This window comes from Dermacentor albipictus, chromosome 6, assembly GCF_038994185.2.
Source record: "Dermacentor albipictus isolate Rhodes 1998 colony chromosome 6, USDA_Dalb.pri_finalv2, whole genome shotgun sequence".
Classification (NCBI taxonomy): Eukaryota; Metazoa; Arthropoda; class Arachnida; order Ixodida; family Ixodidae; genus Dermacentor; species Dermacentor albipictus.
This window is the reverse complement of record NC_091826.1, coordinates 75,577,989-75,599,538: the sequence shown is the minus strand read 5'-3', so window position 1 is coordinate 75,599,538 and position 21,550 is coordinate 75,577,989. Positions and strand designations below refer to the sequence as shown.

The 21,550-nt window shown below is 45.4% G+C and overlaps 1 protein-coding gene across 4 annotated transcripts in view; it reads right to left on the bottom strand.

Annotated features, from left to right (window-relative positions):
* LOC135897120 (calcium-activated chloride channel regulator 1-like) overlaps positions 1–21,550 on the bottom strand; it is a 255,364-nt gene that overhangs the window by 60,688 nt on the left and 173,126 nt on the right. For all 4 annotated transcript variants that reach the window (XM_070520850.1, XM_070520851.1, XM_070520852.1 and 1 more), the window contains 2 exons: positions 16,006–16,273; positions 11,346–11,519 (listed from right to left, as the gene is read on the bottom strand). In XM_070520850.1, the coding sequence (XP_070376951.1) occupies positions 11,346–11,519; positions 16,006–16,273 (442 nt within the window). The remainder of the gene's footprint in view (positions 1–11,345; positions 11,520–16,005; positions 16,274–21,550) is intronic.

Below are 21,550 nucleotides of genomic sequence, written 5' to 3'. Positions count from 1 at the left end.
GTTCTGGAGTTCTAGAAAATGCATTCGGATTTCTATCTCTGGTGCGTGTTTTGTTACTTCTAAAAAGAATATGTCACATTCTATCAGTGGCCACTCCCAAGGTGGTAACAGCTTGGTTGGATGGATTAGGCGAAGCTTGAGGAGTGGGACACGCATTTCATCACTAAGCTCCCTCACACGAAGCGAGAAAGGCTGTCTAGCAGATGGACGGTTATGGAAAAGTGTAGTACATGTCATATCGTTAACAGTGCTAAAACGTGGATGTTGGTGATTGCGATGTATTTTCAGGAAATATGTAAGGCTGATGTAAGTTCTCTGTAGATGGAGGGACCATTCATTTGATTCCGCGTATAAGCTTTCAATCGGGCTTGTTCTGAAAGCGCCTGTGGCTAAGCGGATACCTAGATGGTGGACAGGATCTAGGATCTTTAGTGTGCTTGGAGCGCCAGAGTTATACACGACGGCACCATAGTCCAATCGTGATCGAATTAGGCTCTTATAAGCATTTATTAGACACTCCCTGTCGCTACCCCATGTTTAGTGGCATAGAATGTTCGGTAAGTTCATTGTCCTTAGACATTTTTTTAAAGATATTTATTGTGCTGTATAAAAATAAGCTTGGAGTCTAGTATAATACCTAGAAATTTGTGTTCTTTGTTGATAGGTATTTGATGTCCACACAATAATACACAAGGTTCTGGAACCAGGCCTCTCTTTCTAGTAAAAAGAATACAAGAACTTTTGTGGGGGTTGATTTTATATCCACTTGTGTCTCCTCACTTGGAAACCTTGTTAAAGCACTGCTGCACCTGTCTTTCGCATACTGTGAGGTTACAGGATTTGAAGCCGATTTGGATGATTTGAGATGGAATAAAGAATGGCAGGTGGTAATGAAGCACGAAGCGTGTTCATCTTCACGATAAAGAGCGTACAACTAACCACGCCACCCGTGGGTACACCTGTTTTTTGCGTGAAAGGTCGCGACAATACGTTGCCGATTTTCACGCGGAAGATGCGATTCGACAAATAGCTTTCAATTATTTTCAACATATTTCCACAGATGCCAATTTCCACAACAAGTCTCGCAGGATCCCGTAACGCCATGTTGTGTCATACGCCTTCTCCATGTCAAGGAATAGTGATAAGAAAAACTGTTTATGTAAAAATGCATCACGAATATATCCTTCAATGCGTACAAGATATCTGTTGTCGACCTGCCTTCCCTGAACCCACACTGATAGGGATGAAGTATATTTTTGAATTCAAAGAAATGTATGAGTCTGCGATTAATCATTTTTTCAAAAACCTTGCACAGCGAGCTTGTAAGGGCTATCGGGTGATAGCTTGCCGCCAGCGATGGGTCTTTCCCCTGCTTCAAAACAGGGACCACAATCGCTTCTTTCCATGTGTGTGGAAGGTATCCGGCAGCCCAAATAGTGTTGAAGAGTGCGAGTATTGTAACTGGTGGGTCAGTGTGCAAGTTTTTGATCATGTCATACATGACTCGGTCATGCCCGGTGCGGTGCTGCTTCATGAAATCAAGGCAGCTCTTAACTCGGCATTACTGAATGGCTGGTTATACGCTTCGTCGTGTCTGCATTTACGTACAACTGCCTTAAGGTCTTCTATTTCTTTATATTTAGGGAGAGGTTCAGAATAGTGTATTGAGCTCGACACACGCTCAAAGTGTTCCCCAAGAGAGTCTGCCTGGTCTTCCAGGCAGACTCTTGGTCGTTCACCAGAGGCAACGGATGGATTTGTTGCCCCTGTAGCATTCTCAAGCCATTCCACACTTTTCTCTCCTGCGTGTATGAATTAATGCCGGAGAGGAACCCCACCCAGATTTCTCGCTTTGCCTGACGCCGTGTCCGCCTCCCCAGTTATTTAATTTGTGTAAAGGTAATTAGATTTTCGGCAGTAGGCGATCTGCGCAATACGCCCCATGCCTTGTTCTGCCTCTTTCATGCCTCTCTGCAATCTTGGTTCCACCAGGGAACACGTCTTCTTAGTGAACCACCATTTGTATGCGGGCTAAACTTTTCGGCTGAATCAATAATAAAAGCGGTAAAATGTGCAACGGCATCATCTATAGTAAAATTATTTGTAAAATCTGGTGGTAAATAAGATGATTCTTTACAATGCTCCCAATCCGCCGATGGTAATTTCCATCGAGGAATATGCGGAGGGTTTTCATGCAAAGTTATAAGGTTTAAAATTACAGCGAAGTGGTCACTTCCATACAATTGATTGATCATGGGCCATTCTAGGTGAGGCAGAAGACAAGAGGAACCGATTGCTAAATCTATTGCTGAACGTGTGTTGTGTTGGACATTGTAATACGTCGGCTCCTTCTTGTTATACAGGCAAGCACTAGAAGTCAAAAAAAATTTTTCAATTATTCGACCTGTCGCGTCGAATCGCGAATCTCCCCACATCGTATTGTGGGCATTAAAATCACCCACGATTATGTAGGGGTCAGGAAGCTGATAAATTAGGTTATGGGAATCGGTTTTTTCCATGTCATAGTTAGGCGATATGTACAAGGAGCACACAGCAGTCACCAGTTTGTTAAAAAGGATTGCCCGAACCGACACGGCCTCAAGGGGCGTCTGGAGGGCAATCTGTTGACAAGCTATAGATTTATCCGCAAATATTGCAACGCCGCCGGAGGAGAAACCCTCGTTGCGGTCTTTGCGATAGATTATGTACTGACGTAAGAAGTTTGTCTGTGTGGGTTTCAGATGTGTCTCTTGAACACACAACGACCTTGGATTATGTTTGTGTAACAGTTCTTTAGTGTCGTCGAGGTTACGTAAAAGTCCTCGTACATTCGACTGTAGTATTTGTGTGTCCATTATGCTATATGTGTTGGGTAATGTGTGTTTAAGAGACTAACGTTAGCTCACGGGCGTTTTTCTGGCACCGTGACGGGAGTTTAGTCTTTTTTGGAGCGATCGAAAGTGCCTCGCCGCTCCTTAGGCGCTGGTGGCGCCGTCTTACTGGTGGTTGTGTCCATCGCCTCTTGCGAGGCGGTGGGCACGCGCACTTCCGAGCGCTTTGTTTGGCGTGAAGGCCTCGGCACGTTGGACGAGGCCTTTTAGGTCACCTGCCCGGAGGTAGATTTCCCCGTCTGCTGTGTTGGCGTAGCAGCGCGAGCTGCAGCTGCCGGGGGGCCGGTTGGCGTCACTGCCGCCTGACTGGGTGTCGGACGGTCAGCCGCCGGAGACCGTTGTGGCGCTGCCCCCTGACGCGCCGTTTCGGCAAATGTGTTCTTAGGCAGGTATGCCACCCGCCTACGTGCCTTCTTGAACGATATATTTTCTTTCACTTTGATCGCGACAATTTTTACTTTGATCGAACAGAGCGCCATGGTGGCGGCGTACTTCTTGCCCTTTCGAAACGCATCCCATCGTCACCCATTCACATCAGCATCAATCTAGAATCAGTGTGGGCTAGAGCAACTCTGAACCATCAAAAGGTAATTTTAGGCGTTCGCTATCGTCCACCTTCCTCGTCACCCGCATTGACCAATGAATTGCATGATATAATTAGTACCATTACGACAACGTTTCCTTCTACACCTCTTTTCTTATTTGGTGACTTTATTTTTTGTAATATACTTTGGAACAGTGACATACCTAACTTATTATCTTCTTCTTCTGATTCAAAAGATTTCTTGGGCATTTGTACTACATTTACGTTAACCCAATTAGTCACACAAGCCACGAGATTAACATCCACTTCCACAAACATTCTCGATTTGATCCTAACCAATCGTCCCGATTATGCCTCTACCATCCTTTACTTACCGGGTATCAGTGACCACTTATTACTAAATATTCACTTTAATACTGCGTTTGTGAAACTTGCGAAGACTAAAAAATAATTAGAGACTATAAGAGAGCTTCGAAGCAATAAATAATGAACTCAGTTCATTCCTTAACATATTCAAGAGTGATATTGAAAATCGTAGTGTGCTGTCAAACTGGAACATGTTTTCGGCAGAGGTAAATCGTTCAATCAATAAACACATCCCAACCCGTACTATAACATGCAACCCGCGCGCACCTTGGTACAATAATAATTTAAAACCACTATGCAACAAAAAAAGACGACTGTATCGTTCCTCGAAGAAATCACGCAATGACTCACGTTGGAAAGCCTACACATTAGCATTTAACACCTATGTAGCCGGACTCAAATGCGCTGAAGAAACATTCTTATCAACCACATTACCATTTATGCTGATAACTAACGTACAAAAATTTTGGCGCGTCATACATTCACCTTCCGATGATTATATCACTCTATTCAGGAGAGTTGTGCATAGGGTTTTCGGAACAGGGTCACTTGCTCTGGTGACCCTGTTCCGAAAACCCTATGCACAACTCTCCTGAATAATAACTTTGTTATATATTTCTCGTGCACAGTTGATATTGAACTACCTATCTTGAATGACTATAACTTCTTCACTATGCCTCTAGTGACTGTTGAAGTTCCGGGAGTTATTCGACTAATCGATTCATTGAAGATGGATTCGTAACCCGGCTTTGATACCATCAATGCCAAATTTCTGAAAAACACCTGCACTTATAGTTCCATTATACTAACCAAAATATTTCAACAATCACTCAACACATCTACTGTTCCATCAAAATGGAAAATAGGAAAAATAATTCCTTTGCAACTGGCAGCAAAACATCACCTACAAATTATCGCCCGATATCATTAACCAGTACCTGCTGCAAACTGCTAGAACACATTATTTTTACTAAAATTCCCGATTTTCTTGAATCTAATTCATTTTTTTCGTCATCACAACTTGGTTTTCGAAAATCATTCTCATGTGAATCACAATTATTAACATTTACTCACAAACTACACCAAATACTTGACTGTTCTTCTCTTGCCGATTGCATCTTTTTAGATTTTTCGAAAACCTTTGACAAAGTGTGTCATAAACTTTTACTTTATAAACTAAGCAAGTTAAACCTCGATCATAACGTTCTCAAATGGATTGAGTCATTTCTCGCTAACCGTTCTCAGCTCGTAACAGCTAATGGCAATGACTCACCTGATAGCGACGTTCAGTCCGGTGTGCCCCAAGGTTCCATCCTGGGACCTCTATTATTCCTTATCTACATTAATGACCTACCTTCAGGAATAACCTCTGACGTACATTTATTTGTAGACGACTGTGTAATCCTCAGAGAAATAACTAACGAACACGACATCTCCCTGCTTCAGGCAGATCTCAATAACGTCAGCGAATCGTGCCGATTGTGGCGAATGGAACTGAACATTAACATATGCAAATTTCTGACAGTATCCCGATCTAACGATAATCTGCCTATGTACTACTTGAATAACGTTGCTTTAGAATCTACTAACTCACATAAGTACTTAGGCCTACATATAGCATCTAAATTCACATGGAATCATCAAGTCGAATACATAATTAATCAAGCTAACCGCTTACGCCGTAACTTTTCTCGTGCTCCCTCTCCTATAAAATTACTACTTTATAAAACCCTGTTACGGCCAAGATTAGAATACGCTGCAGCTATATGGGACCCTTACCACGTAAACCTAATACATTCCCTTGAACTCATCCAAAACAACGCCACTCGTTTTATTCTTTGGAATTACTACCGTGGTGCGAACGTTTCTTCAATGAAATCGAATGTGGGTCTTCAACCACTAGCAACACGTCGAAACATTTCCCGCCTTTCATTTCTTCATAAGCTGTATCACCACCCTACACTTCATCCAAACTTCGTGTCGCTACCATATTACTTATCTCACCGTACTGATCATCATCATAAAGTTAGAATTGGTACATGTAACACGATACACTTTTTACATTCATTTTTGCCACGCACGTCGAAAGATTGGAATGAACTTCCTTCTGACATTGTTTCCATTAATAACAATGATCATTTTCGAAAACCATTAGCTAACGATGTACAACAGCAAACATTTGTACGAACAGCTCCTGGTGTTCTCCTTTTTCTTGTTTAATGTTACTTTTATATGTCATGTTCTATTACTGCATTTATCATACTTTCAGCTAACATTGTTTAATTAGCAAATATTGTATATAAGCTCATGATTTATTTCCTTCTTATTTGTTGTATAACCCACTCCCCTCTCTAATGCCGAAAGGCCCTGAGGATAAAGAAATTAATAAATAAAAATAAATAAATTTATTTTTATTTTTCCCAAGATGGGCACGACCGCGAGTAGGCGGCGTGTTCTCCATCACAGTTTACACAATGCAATGAGTTCTCTCAAGCTTCAGACGTGTGTCCATGGGCACTGCATTTCGCACATGTTTGGCGGCCTCGGCAGCTCTGCGAGCTGTGGCCAAAATGTTGGCATTTGAAACATCTCAGGGGATTTGGCACATACGGTCTTACACGGAGCTTGATGTACCCGGCCTCGATTAACTCGGGCAGAATGCTTGAATTGAATGTGAGTATTAGGTGTGTGGTCTGTATTTCCTTATTGTCACGCCTCATCTGAATTCGCTTAACGTTGGTGATGTTCTGCTCACTGAAGCCCTCCAGGAGCTCAGCCTCAGTCAGCTCCAAGAGAACTTCATCGGAGACTACGCCACGGGCTGTATTCATGGTACGATGAGGAGTTACTGTTACTTTGGCGTCACAAAATGAAACTAGATTGGGTAGCTTTCCATATTGTTTCTGGTTGCAGAGCTCCAAGAGGAGATCGCCACTTGCACCCCTGGATGCTTTATAACCTGTAAGAAAAACTTGGGTAAGAGACTCGGACACGAGAAATGGTGAGATTGTTCGCACGGGTTTGTCAAGTGTTTCGGAGTGGACTACATGGAAACGAGGAAAAGTTTCTTTTTGACGGGCGAAAAATTCGAAGACATCATCGGTGCGCTCCTTCTTGAGGGTGCGATCAGGTAATGGGGGGAAAGAAGAAGCCATAAGAGATTGTAATTTCGGCAGTAATGCCAGCTGTACATTACCACTATAACCAAATAGGATATAACCTCGGTTGGTAATTCACACAAGGTTAACCCTTGCTGCCTGGAAAAACTGGAAGTAAAGAGAAGCCAGGAGAACAGAGGAAACATGGAAAGTGAAAGAAAGACGAAGGTTGGAGGGAAAGCGAGACAGGAAAAGGCAACTACCCATTTCCCCCAGGTGGGTCAGTCCGGGGGTGCCGTCTACGTGAAGCAGAGGCCAAAGAGGTGCGTTGCCTCCACCGGGGGGCCTTAAAGGTCCGAACGCCCGGCATCGGCTCAACCCCCAGAATCCCCTTTCCCCGTACACGGCTAAGCCACGCACGGTTAAGCGCGGGAGGGTCCAGCCCTCGTGTGCTCTGGTACAAGTGTCGCAAAGCACCAAACGCCTGCTCACGCAGGCGCCCCCGTGGGGGTTATTTCAGTCTCATGATCCGGTTCCGCAGTAACTACCTGTCCTAAGTAGATGTATTCCCTTGCCACTTCCAGTGCCTCACTACCTATTGTAAAGTGCTGTTCCCTTCCGAGACTCTTAAACATTATTTAATTTTCTGCAGATTGATTTTTAGAGCCACCCTTCGGCTTTGCCTCTCCAGATCAGTGAGCATGCATTGTAGTTGGTCCCCTGAGTTATTAAGCAAGGCAATATCATCAGTGAATCGCAAGTTACTAAGGTATTCTCCATTAACTCTTATCCCCAATTCTTGCCAATCCATGTCGCTGAATACCCCCTGTTAACACGCCGTGAATAGCATCGGAGAGATCGTATCTCCCTGCCTGACGCCTTTCTTTATTGGACTTTTGTTGCTTTCTTTATGCAGGACTACGGTGGCTATGGAGCCGCTATAGATGTCTTTCAGTATTTTTACATACGGCTCGTCTACAGCCTGATTCCGCAATGCCTGCATGACTGCTGAGGTTTCGACTGAATCAAACGCTTTCTCATAATCAATGAAAGCTTTATATAAAGGTTGGTTATATTCCGCACATTTTTCTATCACCTGATTGGTAGTGTGATTATGGTCTATTGTTGAGTAGCCTTTACGGAATCCTGCCTGGTCCTTTGGTTTATGGAAGTCTAAGGTGTTCCTGATTCTATTTGCAATTACCATAGTTAATACTTTGTAGGCAATGGACAGTAAACTGATCGGTCTATAATTTTTCAAGTCTTTGGCGTCCCCTTTCTTATGGATTAGGATTATGTTACTGTTTTTCCAAGATTCCGGGACACTCGAAGTCATGAGGCATTGCGTATACAGGGTGGCCAGTTTCTCTAGAACAATCTGCCCACCATCCTTCAACAAATCTGCTGCTGCCTAATCCTCCCCAGTTGCCTTACCATAGCTCCCAAGGCTTTATTTACTTCTTCCGGTGTTACCTGTGGGATTTCGAATTCCTCTAGACTATTCTATCCCATTATCGTCGTGGGTGCCACTGGTACTGTATAAATCTCTATAAAATCCTCAGCCACTTGAACTATCTCATCAATTTTAGTAATGATATTGCCGGCTTTGTCTCTTTACGCATACATCTGATTCTTGCCAATTCCTAGTTTCTTCCTCACTGCTTTTAAGCTTCCGCCGTTCCTGTGAGCATGTCCAATTCTATCCATATTATACTTCCTTATGTCAGCTGTCTTACGCTTGTTGATTAACTTCGAAAGTTCTTCCAGTTCTATTCTAGCCGCAGGGTTAGAGGCTTCCTTACATCGGCGCTTCTTGATGAGATCTTTCGTCTCCTGCGATAGCTTACTGGTATCCTGTCTAACCGAGTTAACACCGACTTCTTTTGCACACGCCTTAATGATGCCCACAAGATTGTCCATTGTTTCAACACTGAAGTCCTCTTCCTGAGTCAAAGCCGTATAGCTGTCCCTCTATTTCCCTCTGGAATTCCTCTATTTTCTCTCTTACCACTAACTCATTGATCAACTTCTTATGTACCAGTTGCTTCCGCACCTTCCTCAGGTCTAGGCTAATTCGAGTTCTTACCACCCTGTGGTCACTGCAGCTCACCTTGCTGAGCAAGTCCACATCTTGTACGATGCCAGGGTTAGCGCAGAGTATGAAGTCTATTTCATTTCTAGTCTCGCCGTTCGGGCTCCTGCACGTCCACTTTCGGCTATCTCGCTTGCGGAAGATGGTATTCATTATCCGCATATTATTCTGTTCCGCAAACTCTACTAATAACTCTCCCCTGCTATTCCTAGTGCCTATGCCATATTCCCCCACTGCCTTGTCTCCAGCCTGCTTCTTGCCTACCTCGGCATTGAAGTCGCCCATCCGTCTAGTGTATTTTGTTTTCACTCTACCCATCGCCGATTCCACATCTTCATCGAAGCTTTTGACTTCCTGGTCATCATGACTGGATGTAGGGGCGTAGACCTGTACAACCTTCATTTTGTACCTCTTATTAAGTTTCACAACAAGACCTGCCACCCTCTCGTTAATGCTACGGAATTCCTGTATGGTACAAGCTATGTTCTTATTAAACAGGAATCCGATTCCTAGTTCTCGTCTCTCCGCTAAGCCCCGGTAGCACAGGACGTGCCCGCTTTTTAGCACTGCATATGCTTCTTTTGGCCTCATAACTTCACTGAGCCGTATTATATCCCATTTACATCCCTCTAATTCCTCCAATAGCACTGCTAGACTCGCCTCACTAGATAACGTTCTAGCGTTAAACGTTACCAGGTTCATATTCCTTACAGTAGCTACGCGTTTACTTACAAGATAAAAAATGCAAAGGTATCACTTAGCGAAATGAGTCCACAGCACCGGGCGCGAGACGGCCCAGCTTCGTTCTCCTCTTCATGCAAACTATACACTCACACGTTTCAATATAAAAGATGCATTTGGTCATCTATTGATTATTATCATATGAGTGACTATCATATGACCCTACCTGTAAATGACATTTATGTTGTCTGAAGTGACTGACATTAAGTGGATCTTATGAAGCTAATGGAGCTAAAAGGATCCTTGAAGCTAATGCATGGCTCATAATAATGTATTTGGATTGGCTATCAGGTAGCCATTTGTTATGCGCTCAAATTGCTCAGCCTTCAACTCTTGCCCTTGGTGTAGTTGCTTAATGCATGCTCTCACAATCATTCAACACCATCGGTCGACGCGTTTAACTGAAAATTAGCTTTCTTTTTTATTTAATTGGATCCTCAAACAGTGCCTAACATGAGGTCCAGGTCAAAGACCACTTGGCCTGGCGAATCCTCGACCCGATCTACAGATATACAGAAAACATAGTTACAGACTACATTAAACACATGCACCAGTTCGCGGAAACCGCATGCGATTCCATGAAAGCTAACAGGAAAAAAGTAGAAGCATAAGAAATTCGGCATATAAACGGACATTACAGTTACCAGCTGATACATCTGCAACAGTGGGAAAATTTTCAAACGTACCAAAAATAAGAACAATATAATTCATCTATTTATGTTTCCATTTCAGACAAAGCGAGGATATGTGGAATATACCATTTAGTCACTAATTTGTGATCGCCCTTTACTGGCTAGGTCTCTGTCCTGTGTGGCGCTGTTTTACACATGAGAATGCTACACCGCTGCAGCATCATTCCTATGGTCGTTTCAAAACCATAGAAATATGCATATTTCTGATGGCCTTGTTGTTTGTGAAAGGCGATATACATGGCCACAATAAACGCTATTTCTCACCTCCGGTGAACGTTTTTAAGGGCTAATAATATTGACTATCGGTCAAACACAGTATTCCATTATTTCAACACCACCACAAGAGGCAAATTGCACTAACACCAACACAACTTGCTCATCCGCTGTCCTACCTTTAAAGCAGCACTGGTTTAGAGACTAATGAGTTGCAGGCGCTTCGTACCGTGGTTCGTGTAATTTTCACTCCGTATTGCCATGGAAAAGTTCAACTATCTTCGTTTGCACGCGCAAATTGTCTTAGTTTCTAAGCATACAAGCACAGTGCCCAGCGATTGAAACGCAATGCTCATACCGCGGCCGCCTGCTGACACTTTTCGGACGCCGGGTGCTACTCTGGTGACACCGAGTCGACACGTTTTCGTATCCCTTGAAAGGCGGGAGCCTACGCTTTGTAAACCTCGCTGCGTTCGGCTGCGCAGCTATCAGCCCAGCACCGACCAGTGGCGCGAAAAGCGCCCGCTGTGCCGCATGCACCAAGTATCGCCTGTCAGTCGGCGAGAAATGTGCAAGCAATGCCTTTCAAGCAAGATTAAACACATTTACGACATACGTGTCTGGCTGTAGCTCACTAGTCATAATTGTAACAAGCGCAAACGAGACAGACGTACTTATCTGCCGAAAACGTACAAATGACCAACTCACCCGGTAGGGGATGATTCAAAACGGTGATACTAGAACCACGGGGCTCTCTCCTTCGGTACGCGTGCCTGGTCTTGCTGTCTCCGTAAATGTAAGCAAAGACAGAGTACCGTCCCGCACCCGTGAACTGTGTGAAGTATCCACTGTAGGTTCCGTCAATAACGCGTGCGTCGGGATCTGCGAGTTTAGGGCAAGAGCTGGTGAACGCGCACACGGCATTCGCCTACACTTACACGCAAGCAAGTCCGAATACTCTAGTTGTGTGACGTCGTCTGTAGCACAAGGTTACTTATCTATTCCGAACAACAGCAGGTCAATGTCGGTTCTTCCCAGGTATATAGGATATTTGTTACTGCCACGGTACTGCCACAAGTTGTTACTGCCACGGTAATGACACAATCAGTGGCGTATACATGCAGCCAGCAACACCGTAGTGGCCTCCGTGATAAGTCTCGGCATTAAAGTCGCAGAAGGAGTCGGATACATAGGCACTTCAAGGTCATGGAATACATTGTGAATGCGAAAGCGATAAGTTTGGCAAAAAATAAATTATGAGTTGTTACGTGCCAAAACACCGATCTGATTACGAGACAGGCAGTACTGGTGGACTCCGGAAATTTAGACCACCCGGCGTTCTTTACCGTGCGCCTAAATCTAAACAGACGGCTCTTTTCGTATTTCTCCGCCGTCGAAATGCGGCTGCCGTGGCCGGGATTCGATCCCGCGACCTCGTGCTACTAAGCCCACCACCAGGTAGCCACTAATCAACCGCGGTGGGTCGACAAGTCAGAGAAGAGAGACTAGTACGTCATGGCACAACCTGGCATAACTGTCTCATCCCGAAGGGTTCTTTAGGCGCGAGTGAGGCACAGTCCGAATCAATTTACCGACAAATATGTTGAGACCACAGAGGCGCTACAGTCGGGAGGTGTTTATGAGAGGCGCGAGCATAAGAGATTGGCTGGCATGATCGCTGTGGCTGGTGCGTGGATTCGCCTGAGCAGCGCATTTCTGGCCTTAAATCGTCTCAAAATCTTCATCTTCATCATCAGCCTGGTTACGCCCCCTGCAGGGCAAAGGCCTCTCCCATACTTCTCCAACAACCCTGGTCATGTACTAATTGGGGCCATGCCGTCCCTGCAAACTTCTTAATCTCATCCGCCCACCTAACTTTCTGCCGCCCCCTGCTACGCTTCCCTTCCCTTGGGATCCAGTCCGTAACCCTTAATGACCATCGGTTATCCTCCCTCCTCATTACATGCCCTGCCCATACCCATTTCTTTTTCTTGATTTCAACTAAGATGTCATTACCTCGCGTTTGTTCCCTCACCCAATCTGCTCTTTTCTTATCCCTTAACGTTACACCTATCATTCTTCTTTCCATAGCTCCTTGCGTCGTCCTCAATTTGAGTAGAACCCTTTTCGTAAGCCTCCAGGTTTCTGCCCCGTAGGTGAGTACTGGTAAGACGCAGCTATTATACACTTTCCTCTTGAGGGATGATGGCAACCTGCTGTTCATGATCTGAGATTGCCTGCCAAACGCACCCCAGCCCATTCTTATTCTTCTGAATACTTCTGTCTCAAAATCGTTTTACAAAAAATAATGCAACGTCTCGCGGTGATTATGCGTGATTGCCCAGGCTAATTGCCTTCCTGTTTTCAAAAACCTATATGACTGCTTGGAAATCCATAAAATTTAATAATTGTCTAATAAGCGAAATTGAAGCTAAAAATACAAAGATTCCATAAATATGCTACGTTTAACCACGGGTTCATAGTGGGGCATTCGTGGCAACGCCAGCGTTTCCTCTAACAAGTTTTGTCGCAAACACTACGACAGTCAATTCTGCTGTGAAAAGGAAAGAACAAGAACGAAGTGCAAAAACCTGAGAAATGAAGTGGACGCACAATGACCCTATCATGATTACTTCCTAAAATTAATTAAAGGGCACCAGTAATTAACCAATAATAAATAATTAATTAATTAATTAATAATGCGTTAATTACTGGAGCCCGGGCAGTGCTGTGCATTATGTTGGGTTCGGATGAGCGCTGTGGTCAGGTGCACTAGCATAGGTTGGGTACAGCTGAAGTCCCTATATTTTATCTAGGGACTTTATCTAGGGACCTTATTCATAGCGGGCATGCACTGACTTCAGCGTAAGAGACAATAAAGGTGAAGCTGACTGGAACGGTTATCTGTAGATCTCATCTCGTCCTTGCCCCGTGTTTCAAGCCGCCTTTGCAGGCTGCTAGTTCTGCTCCGAGGCAACTGCCACCTCGTATGCCGCATCGATTCCATCGCGTTGCCCACGTGCTTTGCTCGAGTGCTCTGTGAGAAGCTTCAGCGCAAGTCTTAAACCTTATTACCTTCGTGAACGCTACGTTGTCAATGGCAAAACTGGGCAGTCTGACTAAAGTTTCCGGGGCCTGCAGAGTAACCGTTGAGGAAACGGGCTAGAAGGGTTAAAAGCCGCTGTTTTACCGTTTTCTGAAAAATTTGCTGAAACGCAGGCGCGTAGCTACTGGGAGAAGTCTATGGTTAGTCATGTTTCTTTTGATGTTGTCGCGGTTGTGCTAGGCGGAAATGTTTCAGAGATTAAGTATAACGCAAGAAAAGTCAAGCGATCTGATCACGCAAGGTAGTAGGTTTGCTTTGTTTTGAAGCCAAGTGTTACTGCTTTAGTTTTCTTGCATATTAACAGCAGCCTTCTCAGCAGCGTTTTTTACCGGAAAAATGTGGTTCAGTGGAATTTGAATTTTTTTTTGCAGAAGTGCGATAAATAAATCGCGCCTGTGCTTTATTTTATACTCTGCGACAACCTGCGAAAAACACCCGTGTACTTAGATTTAGGTGTACGTTAAAGAACCCCAGGTGGTCGAAAGTTCCGGAGTCCTCCACCACGGCGTGCCTCTTAATCAGAAAGTGGTTTTTGCACGTTAAACCCCCATATTTATTTTTTTAACTTGGCGATTATAAGCTAAATAACAGAATCTATGACGCTGTACCACTGGGCAATAAAGGACGCGTAACGGTACCATAAGCGTCTCCTCGCCACTGGATGTGGGTGCGAAATGAAAGATGTGCTTAAACCTAGTCGCCATGATGTGACATTCAGGAGAACCGCTGCGGGTGGCGTCCTTCCAGTTTCACTTCCCTATTTGGTTCCTCTGCGCGTTGACTCATTCTCTGTACTGAAACACTCGCGCGCACATTGTTTTCCTGTTTCTTATTTTCTTGGGGGGGGGGGGGGGGGCGGGGAGGAGGAGTCGCGGCCGGCGGTCATCCACATGGCACCTTTCATTGCGATGCATTTTTCATTGACGCCAATTGTTTTTGACAACGATTGATGTTGCCGTAATTAAAAGTGATGTGCTTCAGAAGTAGTTGTGTGCGAAACACTTAGCAGCAGTTTAAGATGCTGCAACTACGGTGAGTGTAGCACTGAGCATGTTCTCCGCGGTTTGTGCCGCTGTTTAATTAACCTCGCTGACGCCGACCTCGATCCCTGTATTTCCGCAATTAGGGTGCACGAGCTTCACGGTGGCATCACCAGATGGCGCAGATTGTCAAGAGGGAAGAGAAAGAGACAAGCCTGGCTACACAACGCGCTTCGTAAAAAACTGCGTTTCGGCTTTTGGTATATTTAGTAATTGTAGAAAACTTGTAGCCATTTTCTTCTCGTTTCATATCTAGGAAAACACGTTCGTCTTACAGAAACTTATCAAAGTCAGCGTAGATAGCAAATATTTTTCTGTCGACGAAAGCAGCGCTGCTTGTGGTGGCGCGATACACAATTTATAACTTCGGTGCAACCACCTGCAGTGACACAAAATTGACCTCAGTGTCCGAGGATTGACCCTAATGCCGGCACTAATCCGTTAGATTCCTTTGAATAGGACACAGTTATTGTCTTTGGCTTTCGTGCATTCGACATGATGAGGATGCCAAACAGGTGCCAAGAAACTCGGGCAGTGAGGCACAGGGGTACCTGACCGATTTTAGTACGGCTAAGTGTGTCCGCCATTGAGACAAGTTCAGGAGCCCCAGAAATTTATAATTGCAGCACGCTTGAGCGGCGCGGGACGTTCCCGGGCACCATCGTGCAAGGGGGGGGGGGGGGGGGTGTCATTTTTGCAACCTAGTACCAAAATCTCCAGTGGAAAGAAAAAACCTACCCACCACGAACATGGAGCGAAAAACAGCTGCAGCATAGGTTTAACAACTAAGATTTCTAGAGCACGAATAAATGAACCTGTAACTGAAACCCCATTTCTGTACCCGAGGTCACATACACCCTTCGCAGCGCGCGCAAAACATTTCACGTACGCTACCGTGGTCGCGTCAGTGATACAGCCTACCGGATAGTTCGAGGAAGCTGGGCGACATTAGTTCAAATACCACTGCATTGCGCATCCCTGTTAACAGAAAAAAACGTTGCCCGATTAGAGGCGCAGATTGAAATTAGTGCTGCAGTTGTGGGAAGGTGGATCTCCAGCCAATAAATCCTCCTTTTACTATGGAATGCCAGGTTGGATCTTCGGCGTGATCTTTTGTGTATCTTTTTTTTGTGCAACAGGCATCATACTATATCAATATATAAAATGCGCAGCTCTATTTGCCAAGTTTAACGAGAACAAATAATTTTAGCGATGCTCTTACCTACACCGCTGTCAAACTGTGGAAGGCACCAATGCCCCTGCGTGTTGACCACCACCGCAATAACCTTCGCGCCAATGACAGCTTTCCCGCCTTTCGACACAGAGACGTCTATGATTGCTTGATCAGGTGCGTGAACCGGTCCCTTTGGCAGTTCACATGAAGCCAATACCGGCATATTTGTAGGGTCTCTGACTTCGGACATGACCAGGATGCTGACTTTGACTCGGTCCGTGCTTGAGCTCTTCACTTGAAGCATCCAGGTACCCGCCTTGAAATATAAAAAACGTCAACCAGTCAGTCCATCAGTTGCACAGTCGCTCGCTCGGTCAGTAACTCAGTGGGTCACTCACTCAGTCATTTAATTGGTCAGGCAGCCAGTCAGTCAGTCACATCCCCATTACCTAAACCACCCACCGCGGTGGCTTAGCGGATGTGGTGTCGCACTGCTAAACATGAGGTCGCGGGATGAAATTTCGGCCGCGGTGGCCCCATTTTGATAGGGAGAGGGAGGGGGGTTGAAATGCAAAACCGCCCGTGTCCCGTGCATTCGGAACACCTTAAAGAACCTCGGATGGTCAAAGTGAATCTAGACTAAACCACTCCGGCGTGCCTCATAATTAGGTCGTGGTTTCGGCATGCAAAAACTCCATAATTGTAATCATTACCTAAACGACAATAAAATTGCTTCTTTTGTTCTATTTCTGGCAGCTACAAACGCTGTAAACTTTGAACAGACAAAGGTATTATGGAAGGTACCATCCTTGATGACGATCAAACACAATGCTGAGCCTTGCTCGCGTGCGCGTTGTCCAAAGCGCGAATGCACTCACATCCACCCTGCCACGCTCGCTTGAGGACCACCACGCACTTTCGCGGGCCATGGCACGCCTGACCACGCCGTATGGGAACCGGAGGTGCTCTCCGACCTGACACGCCGCACCTAATTCGTCTTCAGCAAAGTGATTTCTGAAGTGCGAATCTGCGCCCCGCAAGTGGTGGTCTTCCAATCGGCGGCGCTTGGCCTCCGTAGCTCGTTCGGCGGCCCTCGGCTTCGTCTACCGCTGCTGGGCCATGCTTATCTTGTCGCCCCGTCGCTCGGCCTCCTCCTGCCTCACCAGTTTAGTACGCATCAAGTACCTTTGCAGTGCCTTAACGCTCCTCTTCCGCTTGATACTTCTAGAGGGCAAATTTTTGTAATCTACAAGAGAAGGCCTACACGCAACACGGCAAAACTGGCGCAACCGAGCCCCGTCTACTTGTGGCGCGCAAACCCGCACGGGGCCCAGTGGAGGAACCGAGCACTAGGGATGCGTGAGCGAGCGCGTGAGAGAGAGAGCGTGCGCGTGGAGCGAGGGGGGGCCGAGCCCACAGCGGCCATCTAGCAGGAGCATTGAGGAGCGCGCGCATCGGCGACAAACTTGGTGGCCATCAACGGCCTCGCGTTTCACCTTGGCTGCTACTAGGTCGAGGAATGCCTCGCGTTTTAGATGTGCATTCTAGTATACAAATGAACCCTCTGGATTCAATAAAAAAACAGAAGTCGGTGGCGGCACAATAGCACAAAATTTCCACCTCACAGGTGCTGAATTTCCGCAAGATGCTCATAATAGTGAAATGGTAGAAAAAGAAACTTTAATGGACTACTTACAGATGCACGATAGCTGAAAGGTCATAATCACAACATGAATGAGCACTATTGAAGAATGTTATTTACCGAACTTACAAAACACCACCATCGGATCTAAAGCAAAAAGTGAAGTCTGAATTCTTAAGAACAGATTAGTCTTAAGAAAAGATTAGAAAAGAAAATATTGGCACTCAGTTACATCACAATTCGTAGGCTAGCTTATCTAACTGCAATATGCAGTTGAACGCGGAGCCAGAGAAAAGTAGACGCCGCTGTGACTTGTTTCCGCTTCAATAATGGCGATGGTGGAAAAAAAGGTTTCAGATGGGCCACAAGCGAAAGCTTGAAAAAAGGCACGTCTGAGTCGAACAAGATCGTACGAAGCCTTTGTGAGCAATTTCGGAATGCACGACAGTAAACACTTAATGGTTTTGCCAAAAGTGCGGTGCATAGCGACAACAAATGTGGGCATCCACATCACCTTGCTTCTGCTTCTGCTTGACCGAGACCAAATCAAGAAGCAGATTTTAAATGTCAAATATTCTAGCAGTACCGCTGCCTTGCATCGGGTTTGAACATATTATTCGATTACTTGAAGCTCATGACATGGTTTGACGTAATTAACAACACCCGTATTCGTGTATTTCAAAGAAAACCTTGGTGGCCTTGCGTTCCTGAATTCCATCATCTCCTCCCCATTGTGCTCGTTGCAACCATTGTTTGATCGGTTCTTTCACAAACATGCACCTGAAAATAAAATTGACGTGCAGCTTTCTTGTTGTAGCACGAACCTATAAAATAAATCCACACAGGTTTCTCAGAAAGAACGCTTCCGAGTTGTAGCAAATTTTATCTTGGTCGGGGAAGGCGAAGTTTTCTTAATTCGCATAGCTTTGTTTCTGAGAAAACGGTGTGGGTTTCCTTTATGCCTTCGTGCTACAATAGAAGTGGATGTCGTTTCTTTTTTCTTTTCATGAACATCCCTCCACTTTGCGGGCCTCCGCAGAACTGATCTCCCAAACACAGACGCCATTACACAGCTTCCTGCCCTGAGTACGCTCCTAAAGTTCCAACAACTTGCCGCTGTCTTGAGAGGCCAGTATTGCCGCATTACCACAACTTCGTATTGCGATAATGCGCCAACGTTCCGATGTCGCTGGTCTGTCCGACTCATTATATCAAAGCAATTTTTTTGCCAATGGCAAAGCGTTTTCGTATCCTGAGACGGCAAAATGACTTCCAGGAGTGTCAATACAGTATCGAATGAACTGGCTTTGATAAGCGCCGTACAGCTGTTCACATGTTTGAGACTGAATTGTCTGAACACATGATGGACGTACGCGTTGTTATGATTGGCGTTTAGCACTGCTGTGCCCGGCATCCCTCCGCGACTAACAAGGCTCCATAGGCGAGCGCACAGCTATGTAAGGCTCTTCACACTGTTATCGTTGCATTTTCAGGATTAGGGAGCTGGCGACTAAATCAGACGAACGCCCGCTTGGACTAGATTCGATGCGACATAGACTGCGACGCGCGGACAAAGGAGCTCACTTGGAGGCGGTCAAAACCCACTGCCCTCCGTGGAAGCAATGAGTACAACGTGACCACTCTACCTGAACCTGACCCTGACAAGCGGACCATCACGAATGCCTCACTAATTGATAAAAGGGCCCAACGCCGAGGACTTCCGTGGAAACGACGTCGACATCAAGTTCGCAGTTTGCTACGACGTTGCCTCGTATGGAGCGGGCGGACGCGCAACATTGGAGGCGGAGTCCGAGAGAAGGGTGACGTAATGGGAGAATTTCGCGAACGGTTCGACGATTGCGGGTGGCTGAGAAGAACAGTGAATTTCCGAAATCATGGAAAGGAGAAAAAAAAGCGCTGAAAAGCTGATTTTTAGTCTTTGGCGGCGGGAGGGTATACATGGTCGTACTGGTGCGCGTACGAGACACGACATCCGCATATCGCCCTCAAACAAATGGCTTAACAGAGTGATTTCATTGGACACTTAACGATATGATCTCAATGGACATCGGGCCAAACCACGACAATGGGACAAACTTTTACCTTTTGTGACCACTTGCGAGCGTCGGGAAATTAGCGTTGGCATTATTCAGACGCTGCAGATTCTCACCTGTACATACTCAGCATCATCGTTTTGGGGCCTGGTGGTGGGGCTCTCATTGAGAATAAAGGAGACTGGCTGCCTAAACCTTGTCTCAAGAGATCATATATATATATATATATATATATATATATATATATATATATATATATATATATCGTATATGTAAACTCGCATCACGTTAATTTGTAAATAAACCCTTTTTCTCATCTATTGGACGTCACCCCGGACCTCTAGATCACCTGACACCTGGCACATCACGAGCCACGATTCGGGGCCGCTCGGGCCCCGAATCGCAACAGCGTGTACAGTCCAGTTCGTCTTTGTATGGAGGCGGAAGATTCCCAAGGTACAAAGCTCTGCCGCAACGGCATTCAGCAACGCTTCAAACTACCTTGAGTGAACTGGGATTACGATGCATACAGAGCTGCTCAACATACTCGTATGCCTTCCAGTCATCGGATGCTGATCAATAAAGAGGGAGAATCTACGTGCTGTAGTTCACTGTGAGGGCGATCAGAACCAGTGGGACTCAGAGCTAGAAATTGCAATGAAAATGGCTCTGTGCAGCAAATGTCAAATACGTAAGACGCAAAATCAGAAGCTATGTAGAATCCGCGAGAATTGGCTTTCCATACGCCGAAACCAACAACAGCAATGCATAAAAGCTCGAACAGTTTCAGGCGGTGGTTAATATTACAAGTGGAGGAGCACCAACGCAAGACTCAGCGGCGGCGTCACAATAAAGTAGGATTTTCACGTTGCGTTGCATGGTTCGAATTAATGTCGCGCTGTTTCTTTTGTGTTTTTGCTGCTATTTGTGTCATGTCGAAAAAGGCTTTTCGTACTAAGAACTGACAATGGGAAATCAATGCTAGCAGCGCGTGCTTACTACTACCCGGCGGTCGCATCTGTTGGACAACCGGCTCATCCGCATCAGAACGTTTATTGCAATATTTTTACCTGTGTGACATGTCAGAACAGCACAATAAACGCACCTAAAGCACGTGACCCGATGTTCCCATGGACGTGACTGCCCGGCAGTAGCGAGGACGCACAGCTTCCTGCCATCTTGTCATGTCAGCAGTAAGCGGCGGAAAAGGTTTTCGCCAAGTCTGGTAAACTGACGTCGACAAAGAAGCTTCATAAAATTATTCATTAGGTACGGAACCTACATATCCGGCGTGTCTATCGACTATATTACCTCCACGTTAATGAAAGGGCCGACTTGCGATTGTCTGTACCAGTAATAATAACGACGGGCTGCCAGATGTTCACCTTTCTTCCGCGAAATATTTCTTAATTTCGAGGTTTAAATAGGCGTATTCTTGTGCACGTCATGTACGTTCTAATATGAGCCTTTATCTAAAACATATTCAGCCGTTACAACAACTTCTTGCGCACATACGCACTGAATTCGCGGGGCTGAAGCACCATGAATTTGGTCAAGTGATTGCGTCGGGTATAATGTCCCAACAAAAACTTCGCGGAGACATTTCACCAAAGTTTAGGTCTGACAGGCATGTAGTGTTTGCAATTGTGCTGTGTGGCACTTCTAAGAAATTGCTGGCAACAGTAGGGCGCTACACAATGCTCGCGATGACGGGTTTTCAGGAACTTTTAGACAGCTATATAGCATTAACGTGGTAGAGTACATGTCTTTGATTCAACGAGTATAGTTCACACAGTATATTTCCTATACATTGCATAGTACCTACCTGATGTTCTTTTTTTCGCGAATAGTAGTAAGTACAACTTTCTTATCTAGTCAAAAATAAATATTTAGATTT